This window comes from Caloenas nicobarica, chromosome 29 (assembly GCF_036013445.1).
Source record: "Caloenas nicobarica isolate bCalNic1 chromosome 29, bCalNic1.hap1, whole genome shotgun sequence".
NCBI lineage: Eukaryota > Metazoa > Chordata > Aves > Columbiformes > Columbidae > Caloenas > Caloenas nicobarica.
Genome location: NC_088273.1, coordinates 2,665,983 through 2,685,207, shown reverse-complemented (window position 1 = coordinate 2,685,207; position 19,225 = coordinate 2,665,983). Strand labels below are relative to the sequence as shown.

Genomic DNA, 19,225 nt, shown 5'->3' with positions numbered 1-19,225 from the left:
CCATGAAGAAATGTTTCCTAATATCAATTCTGAACCTTCTCTGGCACAAGCTGAGGCCATTTCCTCTCATGCTATCACTTGCTACTCATGAGAACACCAACACTCTTCATTCTACAGCCTCTTTTCAGATACATGTTGAGAGCAAAAAGGTCTCCCCACAGCCTCCTTTTCTCCAGGCTAAACACTCCCGGGTCCCTCAGCTGCTCCTCAGAAGACTTGTGCTCCAGACCCTCAACAGCCTTGTACCCTTCTCTGCACTCACTCCAGCACCTCAAGGTCTTTCCTATAATGAGAGGCCCAAAACTGAACTGAGGATTCGAGTTGTGGCCTCACCAGCGCCAAGTACAAGGGGATGATCGCTGCCCCGGTTCTGCCCACTACACTATTCTTGATGCACACCAGGAGGCCATTGGCCTTTTTGGCCACCTGGGCACATGCTGGCTCATGTTCAGCTGCTGTTGATCAACACTCCCAGGTCTTTTCTGACAAGCAGCCTTCCAACCGCTCTTTCCTGAGCCTGTAGTGTTGCGTGGGGTTGTTATGACCCAAGTGCAGGCCATGGCACTTGGCCTTGTTAAAGTTCAGACAATTGGACTCAGCCTAATGAACCAGCAGCTCCACATCCCCCTGTTGACCCTTCCTGTCGTCTTGTCCAGCAGGTCAGCACTCCCACCCAACTTCGTGTCATCTGCAAACTTACTAACGGTGCACTCGATCCCCTCATCCAGATCATTGATAGAGAGATTGAACAGAACTGGCCCCAGTACTGAGCCCTGGGGAACACCACTCGTGATTGGCCACCAACTGGATTTGGCCCATTCACCACAACTCTTTGGACCCTCCTTGTGGTCCAGTGTCTGAGCAGATAAAACTAAGCTGGTTTCATCAAATTTATCTAATAGATTTCCATTCAAGGGTTTGAGTGGAGAAACGTTTCCCAGAGGAGCTGCTGTATTTACACTGGTGCATTTTATACCTCTGCTTCTGCCTTTTTTTTTTTTTTCTTCCTCTGTGTATTCTTCCTTGACAGAGCTCCCCAAGGAAAAGATTCATGGAATCCTACAATAACGCGTGTTGGAAGAGACCCCTGAACACCATCTCTGTTCCACTGACCTTTATTGCACCTCAAGGAATAGCTGATAGCATCTGTGCTCACTTGGGTTCATCTCACCACATGCACACAATGGACATGCACATGATGTCTATGTTTACAACGCATCTGTACAACGAAAACATGGACTTGTGACCTAGTATTTCATAGAATCCTAGAATGTCCTGAGCTGGGAGGGACCCACAAGCATCATTGAGTCCAACTCCTCTCCTTGCACAGGACAACTCCACATTTCATACCCTGTGTCTGAAGGCATTGTCCAGTCTATTCTTGAACACTGTCAGGCTTGGGGCCATACCCATCCATAACCTCCTCTTGGCCCAGGACCTGACCAGTTATAAATATCCTTGTTTTATGAATTTGATGACATCTATTTGCTACTAATGGAGAATGAGAGAAGGGAGAAACATTCTTCACAGGAAGTGCCATATTGATGTTCACACGTTTTAGATCTCCTCCTCTGCCTGTTTATTTTTTTTTCTTCTTCCTACATATGTTCAGTTTTCAAAAACCTCTCCAAGGTAAAGATTCATCGAATCCTAGAATAACTCAGATTTGAAGAGAGCCCTGAACATCATCTTGTCTGACTCTCCTGCTCAAGGCAGGGTCAACCAGGTGAGGTTACTCAAGGCTTCTGCCCAGCTTTGCATCATCCTTAAAAGAGATGCAAGTGCACTCATCCCATCATACAGGGGGAGAAAAAGACATTCAACAGTGTTTGCCCAATGCTGGTCACTGAGAGATGTCACCAGTAACTGGTTGCACAGAAATATTTGTACCTTTCACATCATCTGTGCTCAATCATTCAGCCAAGTTCCCACCCAGTGTCCACTTCTTCAGCCCAGACAGCACCCATCTGGCTATAAGGACACCATGGGAGACCAAGTCTGAGGCCTTGCAAAACTCCATGTACACGACATACCTTCCTTTTCCCTGCACATTTTGCTTCAGCAATCCCTTTCTTGTCCTTCAAGTGCTGGGAAATGGCTGCAGGAGGACGTGTCCAATCCCCTTCCCAGAGACAGAGGCAGGCTGACCAACCTGCAGTTCTCCCAATTCTTGTTCCTGCCATTCTTGAAGATGGCTTTGATGTCTGTCTTTCCCAAGGACACCAGAATCTCTCTGGTTGCTCTGGTGCTTTTGAGAGCATAATCCAGAATCACGGGCAAGTGTGACATAGCAGAAAGGAGCACTTGCAATGAGCCTGTCCAAGGCGGCTGAGATCAGTCTCACTGATACAGTGGAGTGTGTGCCTGGAGTCACACAGAGAAATCTCAAGGTTCTGTCAGGTGTCCACACATGAGCTGGCCTCATGGACTCCTTATGCACCCAGGCATGCTCAGAGACAGAGGTAGGAGTCACAGTGTCTCTCTGACTCCCGGTTGCCACTCCCAAAGGACGGGAGACACCTCAGCCCTGCGGTGTGTCACCCTGTTCTGCACTCATCTGAGATGTCCCATGACATGAGGAATGGACAGTTCAAGCAATCACATCCCGGTGCAGCACTCAGGTGATTTCCCATGGAGTGTTCCTCTCAACATGAAGTGACATCAAGACCTCCTCTGTGCCACAGGCCTTCATGGAACCCCAAAGAATAGTTGCTGGTGTTTGTGCTTACTCGCATTCATGTAACCTCATGTATATGACGTGCGTGCTCACATCTCATATGTACAATGCAAACATGGACGGCTGAACTACCCATTCAGTGTCCATCCATGGAGGGAAGAACAACCTCTGTGGGTGAGATGCCAGTGCAGGAAATGGTGGTTGTGAGGGGCCAGTGCATGATGATTGACCTGAGGCTCCTTTCCAAGGGGTGTCCAGTGCACAGGGGCACAGCCCAGCCCCTGCTCTGCTGGTCCTGCAGGTCTCTGGCAGGAGGCCTGGCTGTGAGAGGACACTGCTGTGTGCCCAGCCCTGTACACACGTACAGTTTAGCTGTCCGCTGGTGTTCCATCTGTGGGCCACTTTCTTGGGCAAGTTCTTGAGAAAAGCTTTGAAAGAAGGCCTAAACCTTCAGGCACTATCCTCAGAAGATCGCTCTTCATGGAAGGCTATTCTGAGGCCAGCTCTGTCACAGCAGTGCCCATTGCCTGTCCCTGCCTGCGCTCACAGGACTGACACACAGCAGGACGGTGACCAAGCTGCCAGAGCACTCAGGCCTTGCACCAACACAAGGGATGAGAAGGAGAGTGTGGGAGTGGAACGAGAACAGCTCTGGACGACCAAGGGCTGCTGCTCCCTGGCAGTGTCACCATGCTGGACTCTGTTCCTCTCCACTGATGCAGACAGAAACTGTCCCTGCAGCTCCAAAAAGGCCTTAAAAGAAAAGCAGAGGAGAAAAAAAAAGCAAAATACTGCAGGGCCCATTTATTTTAATTTTTTTTTAAGGAGAGGAGGAGGGTCCTCATTTCCATAGACACTTGGTAAGAAAAAAAGGCAGACAGTGAATTACGAAATGGATGACAACATTATCACAAAATACCAGCAAAACAACAACAACAAAACAAGAATGGTTGAGCCTACGAGTTACACTATAACTGCTCTGTAGAGGATGAGAGTTTATTGCTGTTTGTTATTGAAAAAGTCCAGTTATCAGTTTCCACACTGAATCCTGGAGCTCCTGGTTCCTCATGCTGTAGATGAGGGGGTTCACTGCTGGAGGAACCACCGAGTACAGAACTGCCATGATCAGGTCCAGGGATATGGAGGAGATGGAGGGGGGTTTCAGGTAGGCAAACATGGCAGTGCTGACAAACAGAGAGACCACAGCCAGGTGAGGGAGGCACGTGGAAAAGGCTTTGTGCCGTCCCTGCTCAGAGGGGATCCTCAGCACAGCCCTCAAGATCTGCACATAGGACAGCACAATGAAAATAAAACACATAAAAGCTACCAAGAAACATATCACAATAAGCCCAGCTTTCCTGAAGTAGGAGTGTGAGCAGGAGAGCTTGAGGATCTGGGGGATTTCACAGAAGAACTGGTCCACAGCATTGCCCTTGCACAGTGGCAGTGAAAATGTATTGGCTGTGTGCAGGAGAGCATGAAGAAACCCAGTGGCCCAGGCAGCTGCTGCCATGTGGACACAAGCTCTGCTGCCCAGGAGGGTTCCGTAGTGCAGGGGTTTGCAGATGGCAACGTAGCGGTCGTAGGACATGATGGTGAGAAGATAAAATTCTGCTGAAGCTAAAAAGACTAACAGAAAGAGTTGTGAAGCACATCCTGCATAGCAAATTACCCTGGTATCCCACAAAGAGTTGGCCATGGATTTGGGGAGAGTGGTGGAGATGGAGCCCAGGTCGAGGAGGGAGAGGTTGAGGAGGAAGAAGTACATGGGGGTGTGGAGGTGCTGGTCACAGGCTATGGTGGTGATGATGAGGCCGTTGCCCAGGAGGGCAGCCAGGTAGATTCCCAGGAAGATCCAGAAGTGCAAGAGCTGCAGCTCCCGTGTGTCTGTGAATGGCAGGAGGAGGAACTGGGTGATGGAGCTGCTGTTGGACATTTGCTGTTTCTCAGCATGGGGCTCTGTTCAAAGAAAGGAAACACGAACTTCACATGAGATATAGACTCCTGTGAGTAAAGCCACTCCATTTTTCACAGAAATCATCATACTGAAATGCATTTCGTTTCTCTGTTGTGTGCTGGCTGAGTGTGCTGTGAGGAGCAGAACCTCTGCCCATGTGCTACTAAATAACCAGCTTTGCTCTGCTGCAGTGGGAACTTTAGGACATTCCCAGGAGGCTTTTAAAGAAGCACAGCAAGACAGGGGCTTTGTGAAAGCAAAGGATCTTATTCTATCATTCTCATACTCCAGGGTTGTCTGTGTGGTCAAGGGGACACAGAAATTAATATCTCAGTTCAGGAGGAGGCACAGAAATTCCAGAAATCTTGCTCTGAGAGGTGAATAAAAGTGTGAGTATCAGAAATCAGCACACCCTGGCATACAGATGGCATCAGGATGACTTTTCCAGGCTCATTATTGTTGGTCTGATGTTCCCACCAGAGCCGGCCCACACAGAGCTGCCCCTGGGCAGTGCCCGGCTGCTGGGAGGGGTCTGCAGGGCAGAGCTGAGCACACAGCGGCTGGGATGGGGTCTGTGACACTGACAGGAGGAGACCTGGGCACAGAGACACAGCTGCAGGCAGGGACAGCTCCAGGCAGCAGAGCAGGGGCTGTTCAGGAGCTCTTTTGCTCCTGCTCTGCAGGTGGCTGCTGGGGGTTGTCTGCTGGGCAATGATCGGACTGTCCCTTTAGCACATCCCATCTCCAGGAGCCCTGACTCTGCTCTGCCTGTCCTGCTGGGCTCACCAGCTGCCCCCAGAAAGGCCCAGCTCTGCTGTAGGATGCCAGGAGTGCTGAGCCTTTCCTTGGGGTCCGCACTCTCCTGCCAGAGTCCTTTGCTTCTCTGGGTGAGGGGTCGTGTCCTGCTCTCTCCAGCACATCTCCATCTCTGGGCTGGGGCAGGGAACAGTTTGCAGATCTGCCCTTTCAGACCGAGCTCCCCTGCTCCAGTATGAGTCCGTACTCATTTTTTGGGTTGCACAAGAAAAAGCACAGGGCAGATGAGTAAAAGACTGATGGACACTGCTGCTCTCCTGACTATGCATTGAGCCACAGAAAACTGAGGCTTTTCGCCTGTCCTCTCTCAAGACTTTTCACATTTTCCCTCATGAAAATGAGGATTTTTCTCCTTCAACAGATATGGTGGTGAAAAATAAAGGACACAGATGAAATATTTATAAAGTCATGCTATGTCTCTCCTCTGCAGCCCACTCTTTACAGAATCATGAGTGCAGATATCGAACATTTCCAATAAGCTGGATTACATCTGACATTCCTTGTGAACATTGGAGCTGTCATGAAGGAGCTCCCATTTTCCCACTGCAGCAGAGCAAAGCTGGTTATTTGGTAGCACATGGGCAGAGGTTCTGCTCCTCACAGCACACTCAGCCAGCACACAACAGAGAAACGAAATGCATTTCAGTATGGTGATTTCTGTGAAAAATGGAGTTGCTTTACTCACAGGAGTCTATATCTCATGTTAAGTTATTGTTTCCTTTCTTTGAACAGAGCCCCATGCTGAGAAACAGCAAATGTCCAACAGCAGCTCCATCACCCAGTTCCTCCTCCTGCCATTCACAGACACACGGGAGCTGCAGCTCTTGCACTTCTGGCTCTTCCTGGGCATCTACCTGGCTGCCCTCCTGGGCAACGGCCTCATCATCACCACCATAGCCTGTGACCAGCACCTCCACACCCCCATGTACTTCTTCCTCCTCAACCTCTCCCTCCTCGACGTGGGCTCCATCTCCACCACTCTCCCCAAATCCATGGCCAACTCCCTCTGGAATACCAGGTCCGTCTCCTTTTTGGGATGTGCTGCACAGCTCTTTATGTTTGTCTTCTTGTTAGCAGCAGAGTATTCTATGCTCACCATCATGTCCTATGACTGCTACATTGCCATTTGCAAACCCCTGCACTACGGGACCCTCCTGGGCAGCAGAGCTTGTGCCCACATGGCAGTAGCTGCCTGGGCCACTGGGTTTCTCTATGCTCTGCTGCACACGGCCAATACATTTTCACTGCCACTGTGCAAGGGCAATGCTGTGAACCAGTTCTTCTGTGAAATCCCCCAGATCCTCAAGCTCTCCTGCTCACACTCCTATCTCAGGAAACTTGGCCTTATGGTGGTCAGTGCCTGTTTAGCTTTTATGTGTTTTATTTTCACTGTGCTGTCCTATGTGCAGATCTTGAGGGCTGTCCTGAGGATCCCCTCTGAGCAGGGATGGCACAAAGCCTTTTCCACGTGTCTCCCTCACCTGGCCGTGGTCTCCCTGTTCATCATCACTGGTTCATTTGCCTACCTGAAACCCCCCTCCATCTCATCCCCTTCACTGGACCTGGTGGTGTCTGTTCTGTACTCAGTGGTGCCTCCAGCAGTGAACCCCCTCATCTACAGCATGAGGAACCAGGAGCTCCAGGATTCAGTGTGGAAATTGATAACTGCACTTTTACAATAAGAAACAGCAACAAACTCTCACTCTCTGCATAGCAGTTATAGTGTAACTCTTTACATTCTCAGTGTTTCTTGTTGTTGTTGTGGTTGTGTTTTGTCATAAATTTGTCATTCCTTTCCTAATTCACTGTCTGCCTTTTTTTCTGACCAAGTGTCTATTGAAATGAGGAGCCTTTTTCTCTACTTTTTTAAAAAAATGTATAAAAGGCCCTGCAGTGTTTCGTTTTGATTTATTTTTCCCCTGATATCTTCTTTTAAGGCCTTTTTGGAGCTGCAGGGACAGTTTCTGTCTGCAGTAGTGGAGGGGAGCAGAGTCCCAGCCTGGCAGCACTGCCAGGGAGCAGCAGCCCTTGGTCTTCCAGAGCTGTTCTCGTTCCACTCCCACACTCTCCTTCTCATCCCTTGTGATGGTGCAAGGCCTGAGTGCTCTGGCAGCTTGGTCACCGTCCTGCTGTGTGTCAGTCCTGTGAGCGCAGGCAGGGACAGGCAATGGGCACTGCTGTGACAGAGCTGGCCTCCGTAACAGTGCTTCTATGCAGAAAAGTGATCTTTTTAGGGCAGTGCCTGGAGGCTTAGGTCTTCTTGCAAAGTTTCTGTCAAGAACATGCACAAGAAAGTGGCCCACAGATGAAACACCATTGTGCAGCTGCACAGTGTGTGTGTGCAGGGCTGGGCACACAGCAGTGTCCTCTCACAGCCAGGCCTCCTGCCAGAGACCTGCAGGACCAGCAGAGCAGGGGCTGGGCTGTGCCCGTGTGCACTGGACACCCCTTGGGAAGGAGCCTCAGGTCAATCATCATGCACTGGCCCCTCACAACCACCATTTCCTGCACTGGCCTCTCACCCACAGAGGTTGTTCTTCCCTCCATGGATGGACACTGAATGAGTAGTTCAGCAGTTCGTGTTTGCTTTGTACAGATGAATTGTGAGCATGCACGTCATGTACTTGAGGTGACATGAACCTGAGTGATCACAAACACCATCAACTATTCCTTAGGGTTCCATGAAGGCCTGTGGGACAGACAAGATCTTGAGGTCACTTGGTGTTGGAAGTAACATCCCATTGTTAACTGCCTGAATGCAGCACTGGGATGTGCTTCCTTCAAGCGAGCTCCTTGTGTCCATTCTTCCTGCCATGGCACAAGTCAGATGAGTGCAGAGCAGGGTGACACACCACAGGGCTCAGGTGTCTCCTGCCCTTTGGGAGTGGCAACAGGAGGTCGAGAGGGACTCTGTGACACCTGCCTCTTTGTGTAAAAGGGACAGACTCTGTCTCTGAGCATCCCTGGGTGCATAAGGAGTCCATGAGGCCAGCTCAGATGTTGACACCTGACAGAACCCTGATATTTCTGTGTTTGACTACAGGAACAAACCCCATTTGACCAGTGAGATTCATCTCAGCTGCCTTGGACAGGCTCATTGCACGTGTTCTTGTCTGCTATGTCACCCTTCCCATGATTCCGGATTGTGCTCTCAAAAGTGCCATAGAAACCAGAATGGTTCTGGGGTCCTTAAAAAACGCAGACCTCAAACCCATCTTCAAGAAGAGCAGGAACAGGAACTGGGAGAGTTACAGGCTGGACACCCTACCTCCCTCCCTGGGAAGGGGATGGGACATGTCCTCCTACACCCATTTCCAGGAATGTGAAGGCGAAGGAAGGGATTGCGGAACCCAAATGGACAGGGGAAAGAAAGGCATGTTGTGTACAGGGTGCTTGCAAGGCCTCAGCCATGGTGTCCTTCTGGGCAGAGTGGTGCCGATTGGGCTCAAGAAGTGGATGCTGGGTGGGAAGTTGGCTGAACCATCAAACCCAAATATCATGAGTGGTACAAAGTCCTCCATGCAGCCAGTTACTAGTGTCATCTCTCAGTGACCAGTAACTGGGCCAACACTGTTGAACATCTTTATTCTCCCCTTCTAGGATGTAACAGAGTGCACTTTCAGCACCTTTGAGGATGATGCAAACCTGGGTGGAGGCCTTGAGCAGCCTCACCTGGTTGACCCTGCCCTGAGCAGGAGAGTGAGACAAGATGAGTGAGAAAAGGGCTCTCTTCGAACCTGAGTTATTCTGTAATTTGAAAGATTTTTTGCCTTGGAGAGGTTTCTGGAGAGAGAATAGGTAGAGGAATAGTAAAAAGAAAGTCAAAAGAGGAGATATAGAAGGTGTTAATGGAAATACAGCTGTTCCAGAGAAGAGTGCTTTTCATGCACATTGTTAGTAGGAAATCTATTTGATGAATTTGAACAAGGTGAGGAAGCCAGATGGGTGTCTATAGCCTGCAGGGAAAGAGGGGCAGGTGTAGGACTGCGTAGAACATGCTTCAGTCTTGGTCAGGTCCTGGCGGCTAAGGAGGGGGATGGATGGGTGTCGTATTATGAGGTCAGTTGTGTCTCAGAAACTCATAATCCAGTCAGAAGCGTGTGGCTGTGAAGGGTACAGTGAGATCAGTTCTGTCTCTGGAGGTGACAGGCCAGCAGCAGGGACATGGCTGGGAAAGAACCTCTGCCTAAGTACCCACAGGTCCTACCCAGGAAGAGGCCTTGGAGACGGGTTGGGACATCCATCCCACCTGAGAACATGACAGGACAGCAGCAGGAACATGGTCGTGTCTGTCAGAGAAGCTGAAAGGCCAACAGCAGTCACGGGATTTAGAAGATCGTGGTGAAGTTACTTCTCTCTGGTCAGGTAAAAGACCACAAGAAGCCTAACAGGTTGGGTTCCCTGCATGAAGGGCAGTTTCTTAGATGGTCGTGCTCTCCTTTGAAGTGGGAAGAAGCAGGGAAGAGTCAGAAAGTGCAACTTGGAAGGTGAGGACTGGATATCAGGAGGAAGAAATGTGACTGGAAGGGCAGGGCTGTGGTGCAAGAGGTCACGCAGAGGGAGCTGGATCAGCCCATGGCTTTGTGTTCCAAAGAACAGCCAGTGAGGGTGCAGACACATCAGTGAAGGGACAGAAATGCTGGGGTGAAAGCAGGTGGGGAAGGGAGATGGGTGTCTACAGCCTGCAGGGAAAGAGGGGCAGGTGTAGGACGGTGTAGAACAGCCTGTGGTGGAGATGGCAAAGGGCGCTGGCAAGGCTGGAAGGGACCAACAGAACCCAGGTCTCTGTCCCCTTGGCCATGGCAGTTGTCTGTGCCACTGAGGCCTAGGAGAAGACATGTTGTCCTCGTGGCACTGGGGCCTCGTTGCCTCCTTGCAGCTCCATGGGGAAGCTGGAAGTTGCTGTACCAGTGCTGTCCTTCCCTCAGCCTTGCACACCCACATCCCACGGTCCCAGGAAGAGCCCTGAGCCGTGTGTGAGTGACAGGATCCCCCTTCCCAATGCCTGGAGGTCATGGCTTCTCCTTTCTGCTTCAGAAAGCAAGCCAAGGGGTTTCTCAGCATCAGAGCTGAAGAAAGGACTAAAAGGAGACCTCATGGTGGCTAGAGCTTCCTCACAAGGGGAGAAGGGAAGGTACTGATGTCTTCTCTTTAGTGACCAATGAGAGAACCCAAGGGAATGGAAGATAGATGTGCCAGGGAAAGTTTAGGTTGGAGATGAGGAAAAGGTTCTTCACGTAGAGGGTGCTGGACACTGGAACAGGCTCCCCAGGGAGCTGTCTTGGACCCAAGCCTGGCATTGTTGAAGAAGAGACTGGACAACGTCCTCAGATACATGGTGTGAACTGTGGGGTTGTCTTGTGCAGGGACAGGAGTTTGATTCAATGATACTTGTGGGTCCCTTCCAACTCAGGACATTCTATGATTCTATGAAATACTGGGTCAAAATTCCATATTTTCGTTGTACAGATGAGTTGTAAACATATATTTTATGTGCATGTCCATTGTGTGCACGTGATGAGATGAACCCAAGAGAGCAAAAATGCTATCAGCCATTCCTTGGGGTGCCATATATATCATTGGGATAGAGATAGTGTTCAGGAGTCAATTCCAACCTGCGTTATTGTATGATTCCATGAATCTTTGCCTTGGAGAGCTCTTTTGAGACAGAATACACAGAGGAAGAAGAAAAAAAAGGCAGAAACAGAGATATAAGTGTACCAGTGTAAACAGAGCACCTCCTCTGAGGAAAGCTTCTCCACTCAAACCCTTGATAAGAAATCTATTAGATAAATTTGATGAAAGCAGCTTAGTTTTACCTGCTCACACACTGCACCACAAGGAGGGTGATGGCCGGGTATGATGCCATGTGCTCAGCTGTGTCTCAGGAACTCATAGGCCAGTAGGAAGCCAATGGCTGTGGAGGGGACTGTGAGGTCACTTGTGCCTCTGCAGGGGATAGGCCAACAGCAGGAACATAGCTGGGAAAGGGACTGCGAGGTCACACATACGAGACAAGTAATTGGGCCCAATCAGCATGATTTATGAAAGGTAGGTCCTGCCTGACCCACCTGATCTCCTTCTATGTCAAGGTGACCGCCTTAGCAGATGAGGGAAAGTCTGTCGTGGGGGAGTGAATCTGCCACACAGGCTGTGGATGTTGTGTACTTAGACTTGAGTAAAGCCTTTTACGCCGTATCCCACAGCATTCTCCTGGAGAAGCTGCAGCTCATGGCCTGGATGGTGTATCTGCGATGGATAAAGAACTGGCTGGAGCGCCGGGCCCACAGAGTTGTGGTGAACGGAGCCAAATCCAGTTGTGGCCGGTCATGAGTGGTGTTCCCCAGGGCTCAGTATTGGGGCCAGTTTAATCTCTTTATCAATGGTCTGGATGAGGGCATCGAGCGCACCCTCAGTATGTTTGCAGATGACACCAGGTTGGGTGGGAGTGTTGATCTGCTGGAGGGTAGGAAGGCTCTACAGACCGATATGGAGCTGCTGGTTCATTGGGCTGAGGTCAATTGTCTGAGGTGTAACAAGGCCAAGTGCCAGGGCCTGCCCTTGGGTCATAACAACCCCATGCAAGACTACAGGCTTGAGGAAGTGTGGCTGGAAAGCTGCCTGGTGGAAAAAGACCTGCGGGTGTTGACCGACAGTGACTGAACATGAGCCAGCATGTGCCCAGGTGGCCAAAAAGGCCAATAGACTCTTGGCTTGTATCAGGAATAGTGTAATAGGCACAACCGGGGCAGCGATCATCCCCTTGTACTCAGTGCTGGTGAGGCCAGAAGTTGAATCCTCGGTTCAGTTTTGGGCCCCTCACTTTAGAAAAGACCCTGAGGTGCTGGAGTGAGTGCAGAGGAGGGGACAAGGCTGTTGAGAGCCTGGAGCACAAGTCTTCTGAGGAGCAGCTGAGGGACCTGGGGGTGTTTAGCCTGGAGAACAGGAGGCTGAGGGGTGACCTTTCGCTCTCTACAACTATCTGAAAAGAGGTTGTAGCATGAAGAGTGTTGCTGTTCTTCTGAGTAGCACGAGATAGGATGAGAGGAAATGGCCTCAGGTTGTGCCAGAGAAGGTTCAGAATTGGTATTAGGAAGCATTTTTTCATGGAAAAGGTTGTGAAGCAGTGGAACAGGCTGCCCAGGGAGTGCTTGAGTCACCATTCTCTGTTCCTTAGCAGAGCTTCTAGGAGGATCTGTTTCATGTTCTTCCCAGGCACAGGTAAGAGGCTGACAGGTCAGTAGTTTTCAGGGTCCTCCTTTCTACAGTAGAGGAGAGAAACACTGCCACCCTCAAAGGGTAGTGCTGTGGTACAAGAAATCATCCAGAAGGAGCGTGAGATCAGTGCACCACCTTGTGTTCCAAGGAACAGACAATGAGAGTGGAGACACATCGGTCAATGTATCGAAATACCTGGGTGAGAGCAAGGAGAGGAAGCGAGTTGGGTGTCTACAGCCTGCAGGGAAACAGAAGCAGCTGTGGGACAGTGTAGGACAACCTGTGGTGGAGATGGCAAAGGGCACTGGCAAGGCTGGAAGTCACCAAGAGAACCCAAGTCTTTGTCCCCTTGGCTATGGCAATCATCATGTTGTCCTCAGGCACTGGGGGCACCTCATGGCCTCCTTGCACACCCCCAGGAAGGCTGGGAACTGTCACACCGTTGTCCTTCACTCAGCATCACACAGCCCACATCCCCCTGCCCCAGGAGGAGCCCTGAGCAATGGGTGAGGGACAGGATCTGCCTTCCCAGGGGCTGGGGGTCAGGCCTTGGCCTCTCTGCTTCATCCAACAAAACCAGGCTTTTCTCAGCACCTCAGCTGCCTGCACATGACCCTTTGTTTATCTGCCATCATGGCCTCCAATTCTCTGCTCTAACGAGTCCCTGGGGAGGCTTTGCTGGTACTTGCCCTCAGTGGAACTCATTAATACTTCAAGGTACTTAGTACTTATTTCTTCTGACTTTGACTTCTGGCAAGGTTTGTGCAATCTCCTCTCAGCACCTCAGTGAGTTTCAAGGACTCAGCACCAAATACACCATGGGGCTCATTACACTGAAGAAAGCTCTAAGAAACCATGTCTCTTCTTGTAATTGTCTTCTACTCTTGTACAGTGAATTAGAGAGTTTTCTTGGTGTAACTATGTAGAAAGATTTCAAAAAGCTTCTAATAAAAGCGTCTTTCTATTTTAAAGGGTGTGTTTCATTAATTTTTCCGTTTAAAGAAAATATTCTATCAGTATTATATCGATCCAGGGTCTCTCCTGTGGAGGTCTGGACTGGTTGGAGAAGGTCTGACACTTGAGGCCTGACACTGTGTGGACAACCTTGCTCCTCACCTCCCCAACCCCATCATTTCTCTCATTGGCCACCTGGCACTTGCATCCCTTTTCCTTACACCAGACTTCTCCACTGCAGGCTGCAGCTGGATGTTCCAGCTCCTTTGCACCAGCTCACACCTGCTCTCCTTGGAGACCTGGCTGCACACAGGCAAAGAGGGACTTTTCTTTCCTTTTGAACAAACAAAATAAAACTGATAAGATTCATGATTAAAAGAAAGCACACTCCTCAACTGTGTGCCAAGGACAAACTGCCACCAATGAGATTCACCATTCACAAGGCATAACCATGAGAAAATATTTTAGGCAGAAATGAATTACAAAATAAACACAATAAAAGAGTTGGCTAAAGACAGAATTAGACAGACTACTGAAAGACAAGGAAGCTTTTACCTCCTTGAAGCTGAAAGCAGCAACTGGATTGTTGAGAGATGTCTGAGTGATCAAAGAGTAAGGGGAAGGGAAATCCAGAGAGCAATCGCAAGTGCCTGTGTGTAGATTAGTTGCTGGAAATGTGACTTCAGACATGGTCAGTTTAGTTAGGATGGGTGGAAATACATGAAAGATGAGGGAGATCAGATGCACAGCCTAACAGAGAGAGCGCTGGCAAGGCAAATCTAGTGGAAGATGAGAAGTTCTCCTCTTGCTCTTAATGCACATGCTGAAAAGCCTCATTTTGATCTCATGGGAAAACACTGATATTTTATTTAAGGTATTTAATTGTTTCAGCTGATGATTTCCTGCTCCTGCTTTTAAAGACGTGTGCAAATGTCTCACATTTTCAGGGCGAGCTCCATTGCCTGACCACAAGTATCCAGGGCCACCTCCAGAGGAGCCAGTGTCTCTGCAGTCTATGTCTGGAGTGGTCGTTGTCACAGAGGACCCGCTGGACACCAGAGCCCCTCGGAAGCTGCAGCTGGAGCCTGGGCAGAGGGTCCCAGGGCACCTACACTGGCACCACCCACCCCTGTCCCTGTAACTGCATCCCAGCCCAATGTCATGATCACTTGCCTTTGCAAACAAAGCCAGAACATAAAATCCCCCGGAGATCAGTATAGTAAAACAAGGCAAAACAAAGGAAGGAGGTTAACAACACCAGATATATTTGAAGCCTAAATCTGCAATAAGACTTGTCTTTCACTCTACATCTTTCATTCTATTTTTTATTGCTTAAAACAGAAAAAATGTTCTCAACGTTTCCATCATATGGAAACCTATAGCATTCGAAACACTTTATTTTTGTCTTACACAGCCCAGGGCCCCAAAAGCTCCCTGCCAATAACTGTCCATGCCACTTCTTACTCTTGGCACAGAGTGAATCCCACTCTGAGGTTTTGGCGACACTTGCCTGATGGAGAAAAGCAGGGTAAAAAGCTTCAGTGTAATGTGCCCATTTGGGATGGCCAAATTTGCACTGATCTTATCAGATATCTGTCATCTGTCTTTTTATATGAGAAAATCTGTATTTGTGTGTAGGTACAAGCACAGAAGAATCATAAAATAATAGAATAATGGAATCATAGAATCACGTAGGTCAGAAAAGACCTTTAAGATGATAGAGTCCAGGCATAAACCCAACACTGCCAAGTCCACCACTAAAGCATGTCCCTAAGCCCCATGTCTACATGTCTTTTAAAACCCTCCAGAGATGGTGACTCAACTACTTCCCTGAGCAGCCAGTTCAAATGCCCAAAAATCCTTTTCATGAAGAAATCTTTTCTATTCCCCAGTCATTCCCTGGCACAACTTGAGGCCATTTCCTCTTGTTCTATCACTTGTTACCTGGATAAAAGAGACTGACCCACACCTCACTACAACCTCCTTTCAGGTAGTTGCAGAGACCAATAAGGTCTCCCCTCAGCCTCCTTTTCTCCAGGCTAAACAGCTTCAGCTCCCTCAGCCGCTCCCCATCTGACTTGTGCTCCAGACCCTTCATCAACTTTGTTGTCCTTCTCTTAACTGACTCCAGCACCTCAAAGTCTTTCTTGCCGTGAGGTGCCCAAAACTGACCCCAGGATTTGAGCTGCAGCCTCACCAGTGGCCAGGACAGGGGAACAATCTCTTCTCTAGTCCTGCTGGTCACACTAGTGCTGATACCAGCCAGGATACCATTGGCCTTTTTTGGCCACCTGAGCACACTGCTGGCTCAGGTTCAGCCGCTGTCGACCAACAGCTCCAGGTCCTTTTCCACCAGGCAGCTTTCCAGCTGCTCCTCTCCGAGCCTGTAGTGTTACCTGGTGGTGTTATGACTTTAGTGCAGGACCTGGCACTTGGCTTTGTTGAACCTCAGGCAACTGGCCTCAGCCCATCATTTCATCCAGTCCATATCCCTCTGTAGAGCCTTCCCAGCCTCCAGCAGATCAACACTCCCACCCAACTTGGTGTCATCTGCAAACTTACTAAGGGTGCACTTGATCCCATTGTCCAGATCATTGATAAAGAGATTAAACAGAACTGGCCCCAATACTGAGCCCTGGGGAACACCACTCATGACCAGCCACCAACTGGATCTGACTCTGTTCACAACTCTTTGGGCCCAGCCCTCCAGCCAGTTCTTTACCCAGCAAGGAGTACAGCTGTCCAAGACATGAGCAGCCTGTATTTTTATTTTTTTATTCTATTTTATTTTGGTTTATTTTATTTTTGAAAAAATATGGTATTTAAAATGTATATATGCCTCTATACATGTGTGTAAGAGTATACACATTATATATAGATATATACATATGTATAAAACCAGAGAAATTAAATATACATAGCCATTATAACGTACATATAAAATGGATAATGCCTTCTTTAATAAGATCTAATGGAATGAAGAAGTAGATTTGAAATGAGAGTAGGAAGAAAAGTATAAGGATGGGTCGACATCTCCCATTTTACCTGGTGCAGAAGCCGCCCACAGATGTCTGGGGAGGAACTTCAATCAGGTGGGGAGGACACAGACAAGCTGGATCATGTCCAAGGGCTATGTCCTCCCTCAGGAGGCCACCGAGGGGCCCTCAGCACAAATCCTTTAACGTACAAAGAAAAGCCCAGTCCTGTGGGCTGGACTGGATGGCCCCCACATCCCGGCCCAGCCCAGCAGGACGTGCCGTGCGGGATTACTGGGTCAGACTCTGAGCTCTTCTGGGTGCTGCGAGACACAGGCAAACTGTCTGTGAACATGGAAACCCAGGACAAAATGCCAGCTTCAGAAGAACATGTGCATGGGGACAATATGGAAAAGACCTGAAGAGGACCTCGAAATAGACAACGTGAAGCAGAAGAACTCACCAATGAACCCATGAACCACAAATTGGATGTTGAGGTGCCAAACAGAGGCACCTCCCTGGTTGTGGGGGTCTCCCAGCTGCCTGTAAGGCCACTGTGGGGTGCAGGCTGGTGATAAATAGGTTTCCTTGTCCTTAGGTTCATAACCTGATTGAATGTTCCAAACTGCTCTGAGTGAGGGGAGAAGTCAGGAGTGTGATGGAACTTGCCCAGGTCCACCTGAGCCACACCAACCAAACCCAGTGTGCTGCGTGTGTGATGTCAAGGGGTGGGGACGGGGGTGGTGGTGGATGTAAATGTCCTGAACACTGTAGGACCTGAGCAGGGTGCATGTGGTGTGGAATAAGGGGTGGAAATTGTACTCCCTGGGATGGAGCTAATTTTCTTGTTCACAGTCCCTGCTGATGGTGCCCAGAACAGCTTTGACAACACTCTGACGTTGCAGCAGTTGCTGAGCAGCACTGGCACAGCCTCAAGGCCTTTGCTGTTTCTCCCTCTGCCCTAACAGTGTGGAGGCTGCAGGTGGCAAGAGGCTGGAGGGGACAAAGCCAGGAGAGCTGACCCCAACTGACCAGAGGGATATTCCACACCATATGACCTCATGGTCAGCAATAGAACTGAGGAGGCAGGTGTGTTCTTCAGAACATCCTTTGCTCAGAGACAGGCTGAGCATATATCTCTCCTGCTGTGAGTGATTACTTTTCCACTTAGGTTGTCTTTATCTTGACCCATGAGATATTCTTTCTTGCTTTTGCCCTTCCAGTTCCCTCCCCCATCCCGCTGCTGGGGATTGAGCAAGTGATTGGGTGGGCGCTGCCAGATGGGGTCACCCCCAACGTGTGCACAGAGCAAACAGGTTGTGCGGGTGAGGTCCCTGGTGTCTCAGTAGATCACAGGCCAGGAGCTGACTCAGCGATTGTGTAAGTGGTTGCAGGTCACTGACACCCGAGCAGCTGACAGGCCCAGCGCAGCACACAGTTTGTGTCACAGCTTGTGAGGTCACTTGTGCCTTTGTGTCTCGCAGGCGAGCAGACAGCAAGTGGGTGGATGTGACGTGGTCAGGTCACTGGTGCCTGAGGAGCTGAAGGCAAGAGGGAGAAACGTGGCTTGGGATGTACTTGTGATGTCAGTCCTGGCTGAATGGCTGATGGGCCAGGACCAGGTGCACGTCCTTACAGGTGCTGGGGAGGTCACCAGGTGTCTGAGTCAGTCACCCCTGAGTAGCTCACAGGCCTGGAGTAGGCCCATGGCATGTGTAGGTGCTTGTAATGTCACTGCTGCCTGAGCAGTGATAGGGCAGGAGCAGGCCCATAGTTTGTGTAGGTGGTTTTGCAGTCATTAGTGTCTGAATAGCAATTAGGACAGGAGCAGGCCCATAGTTTGTGTAGGTGGTTTTGCGGTCATTGGTGTCTGAATAGCCAATAGGGCAGGAGCAGGCCCATAGTTTGTGCAGGTGGTTTTGCGGTCAATGGTGTCTGAATAGCTAATAGGCCAGGAGCAGGCCCATATCAGACATAGATATTATGACATCACCAGTGGCTGAGTAGTAGATGGGCCAGGAACAGACACATGGCTCGTGTGGGTGCTCCTGATGTCACAAAAACATATTTATACCCCACCCAAATTCAGCTTTTTGGAACCATTGTCAGCAGAAGTCCATAGAGTGCACACACACGTGTGACAGTGTAACCAATCAGCACACAGCGGTGGCAGTAGGACGTATGAGGTCACTGTCAGTGTAACCAATGAGCACACAGCGGTGGCGGTAGAGGTGTGAGGTCACTGTCAGTATAACCAATGAGCACACAGCGGTGGCAGCAGGAGCTGTGAGGTCACTGTCAGTGTAACCAATGAGCACACAGCGGTGGCAGTAGAGGTGTGAGGTCACTGTCAGTGTAACCAATGAGCACACAGCGGTGGCAGTAGAGCTGTGAGGTCACTGTCAGTATAACCCATGCACACCCAGCACTGGCAGTAGGAGGGTGCAGTGCTCACGTCACCGGTGACACTCCATGGCCATGGAGCTCGGTGCAGACCGTCCATGTGCTGTCACAGGGTCCCCATGAGGTACCGGAGCTGCCCGGCCCTGTGTCTGCAAGGCCGAAGGAGCAGCCCCTGCAGCCCTGGCTGCAGCCGTCGGGGTGGGGGTGGCTCGGGGGCACCGCAGG

At 49.9% G+C, this 19,225-nt stretch overlaps 2 protein-coding genes across 2 annotated transcripts; one reads left to right on the top strand and one right to left on the bottom strand.

Moving 5' to 3' along the window:
• Nucleotides 1-3,686: 3,686 nt before the first annotated feature.
• Nucleotides 3,687-4,613, bottom strand: LOC135999607 (olfactory receptor 14J1-like). The gene has a single exon (XM_065653170.1). The coding sequence runs from the start codon at nucleotides 4,611-4,613 to the stop codon at nucleotides 3,687-3,689; it is 927 nt and encodes a 308-aa protein (XP_065509242.1).
• A 1,592-nt stretch (nucleotides 4,614-6,205) lies between these two features.
• Nucleotides 6,206-7,132, top strand: LOC135999713 (olfactory receptor 14J1-like). Its single transcript, XM_065653270.1, has one exon. It carries the CDS (start codon nucleotides 6,206-6,208, stop codon nucleotides 7,130-7,132), a length of 927 nt encoding a protein of 308 aa, XP_065509342.1.
• The last annotated feature ends 12,093 nt before the right edge of the window (nucleotides 7,133-19,225 follow it).

Bases quoted from the DNA above. Each gene is read 5' to 3' on its own strand.
- LOC135999607 (XM_065653170.1), bottom strand. From the start codon at position 4,613: ATGTCCAACAGCAGCTCCATCACCCAGTTCCTCCTCCTGCCATTCACA.
- LOC135999713 (XM_065653270.1), top strand. From the start codon at position 6,206: ATGTCCAACAGCAGCTCCATCACCCAGTTCCTCCTCCTGCCATTCACA.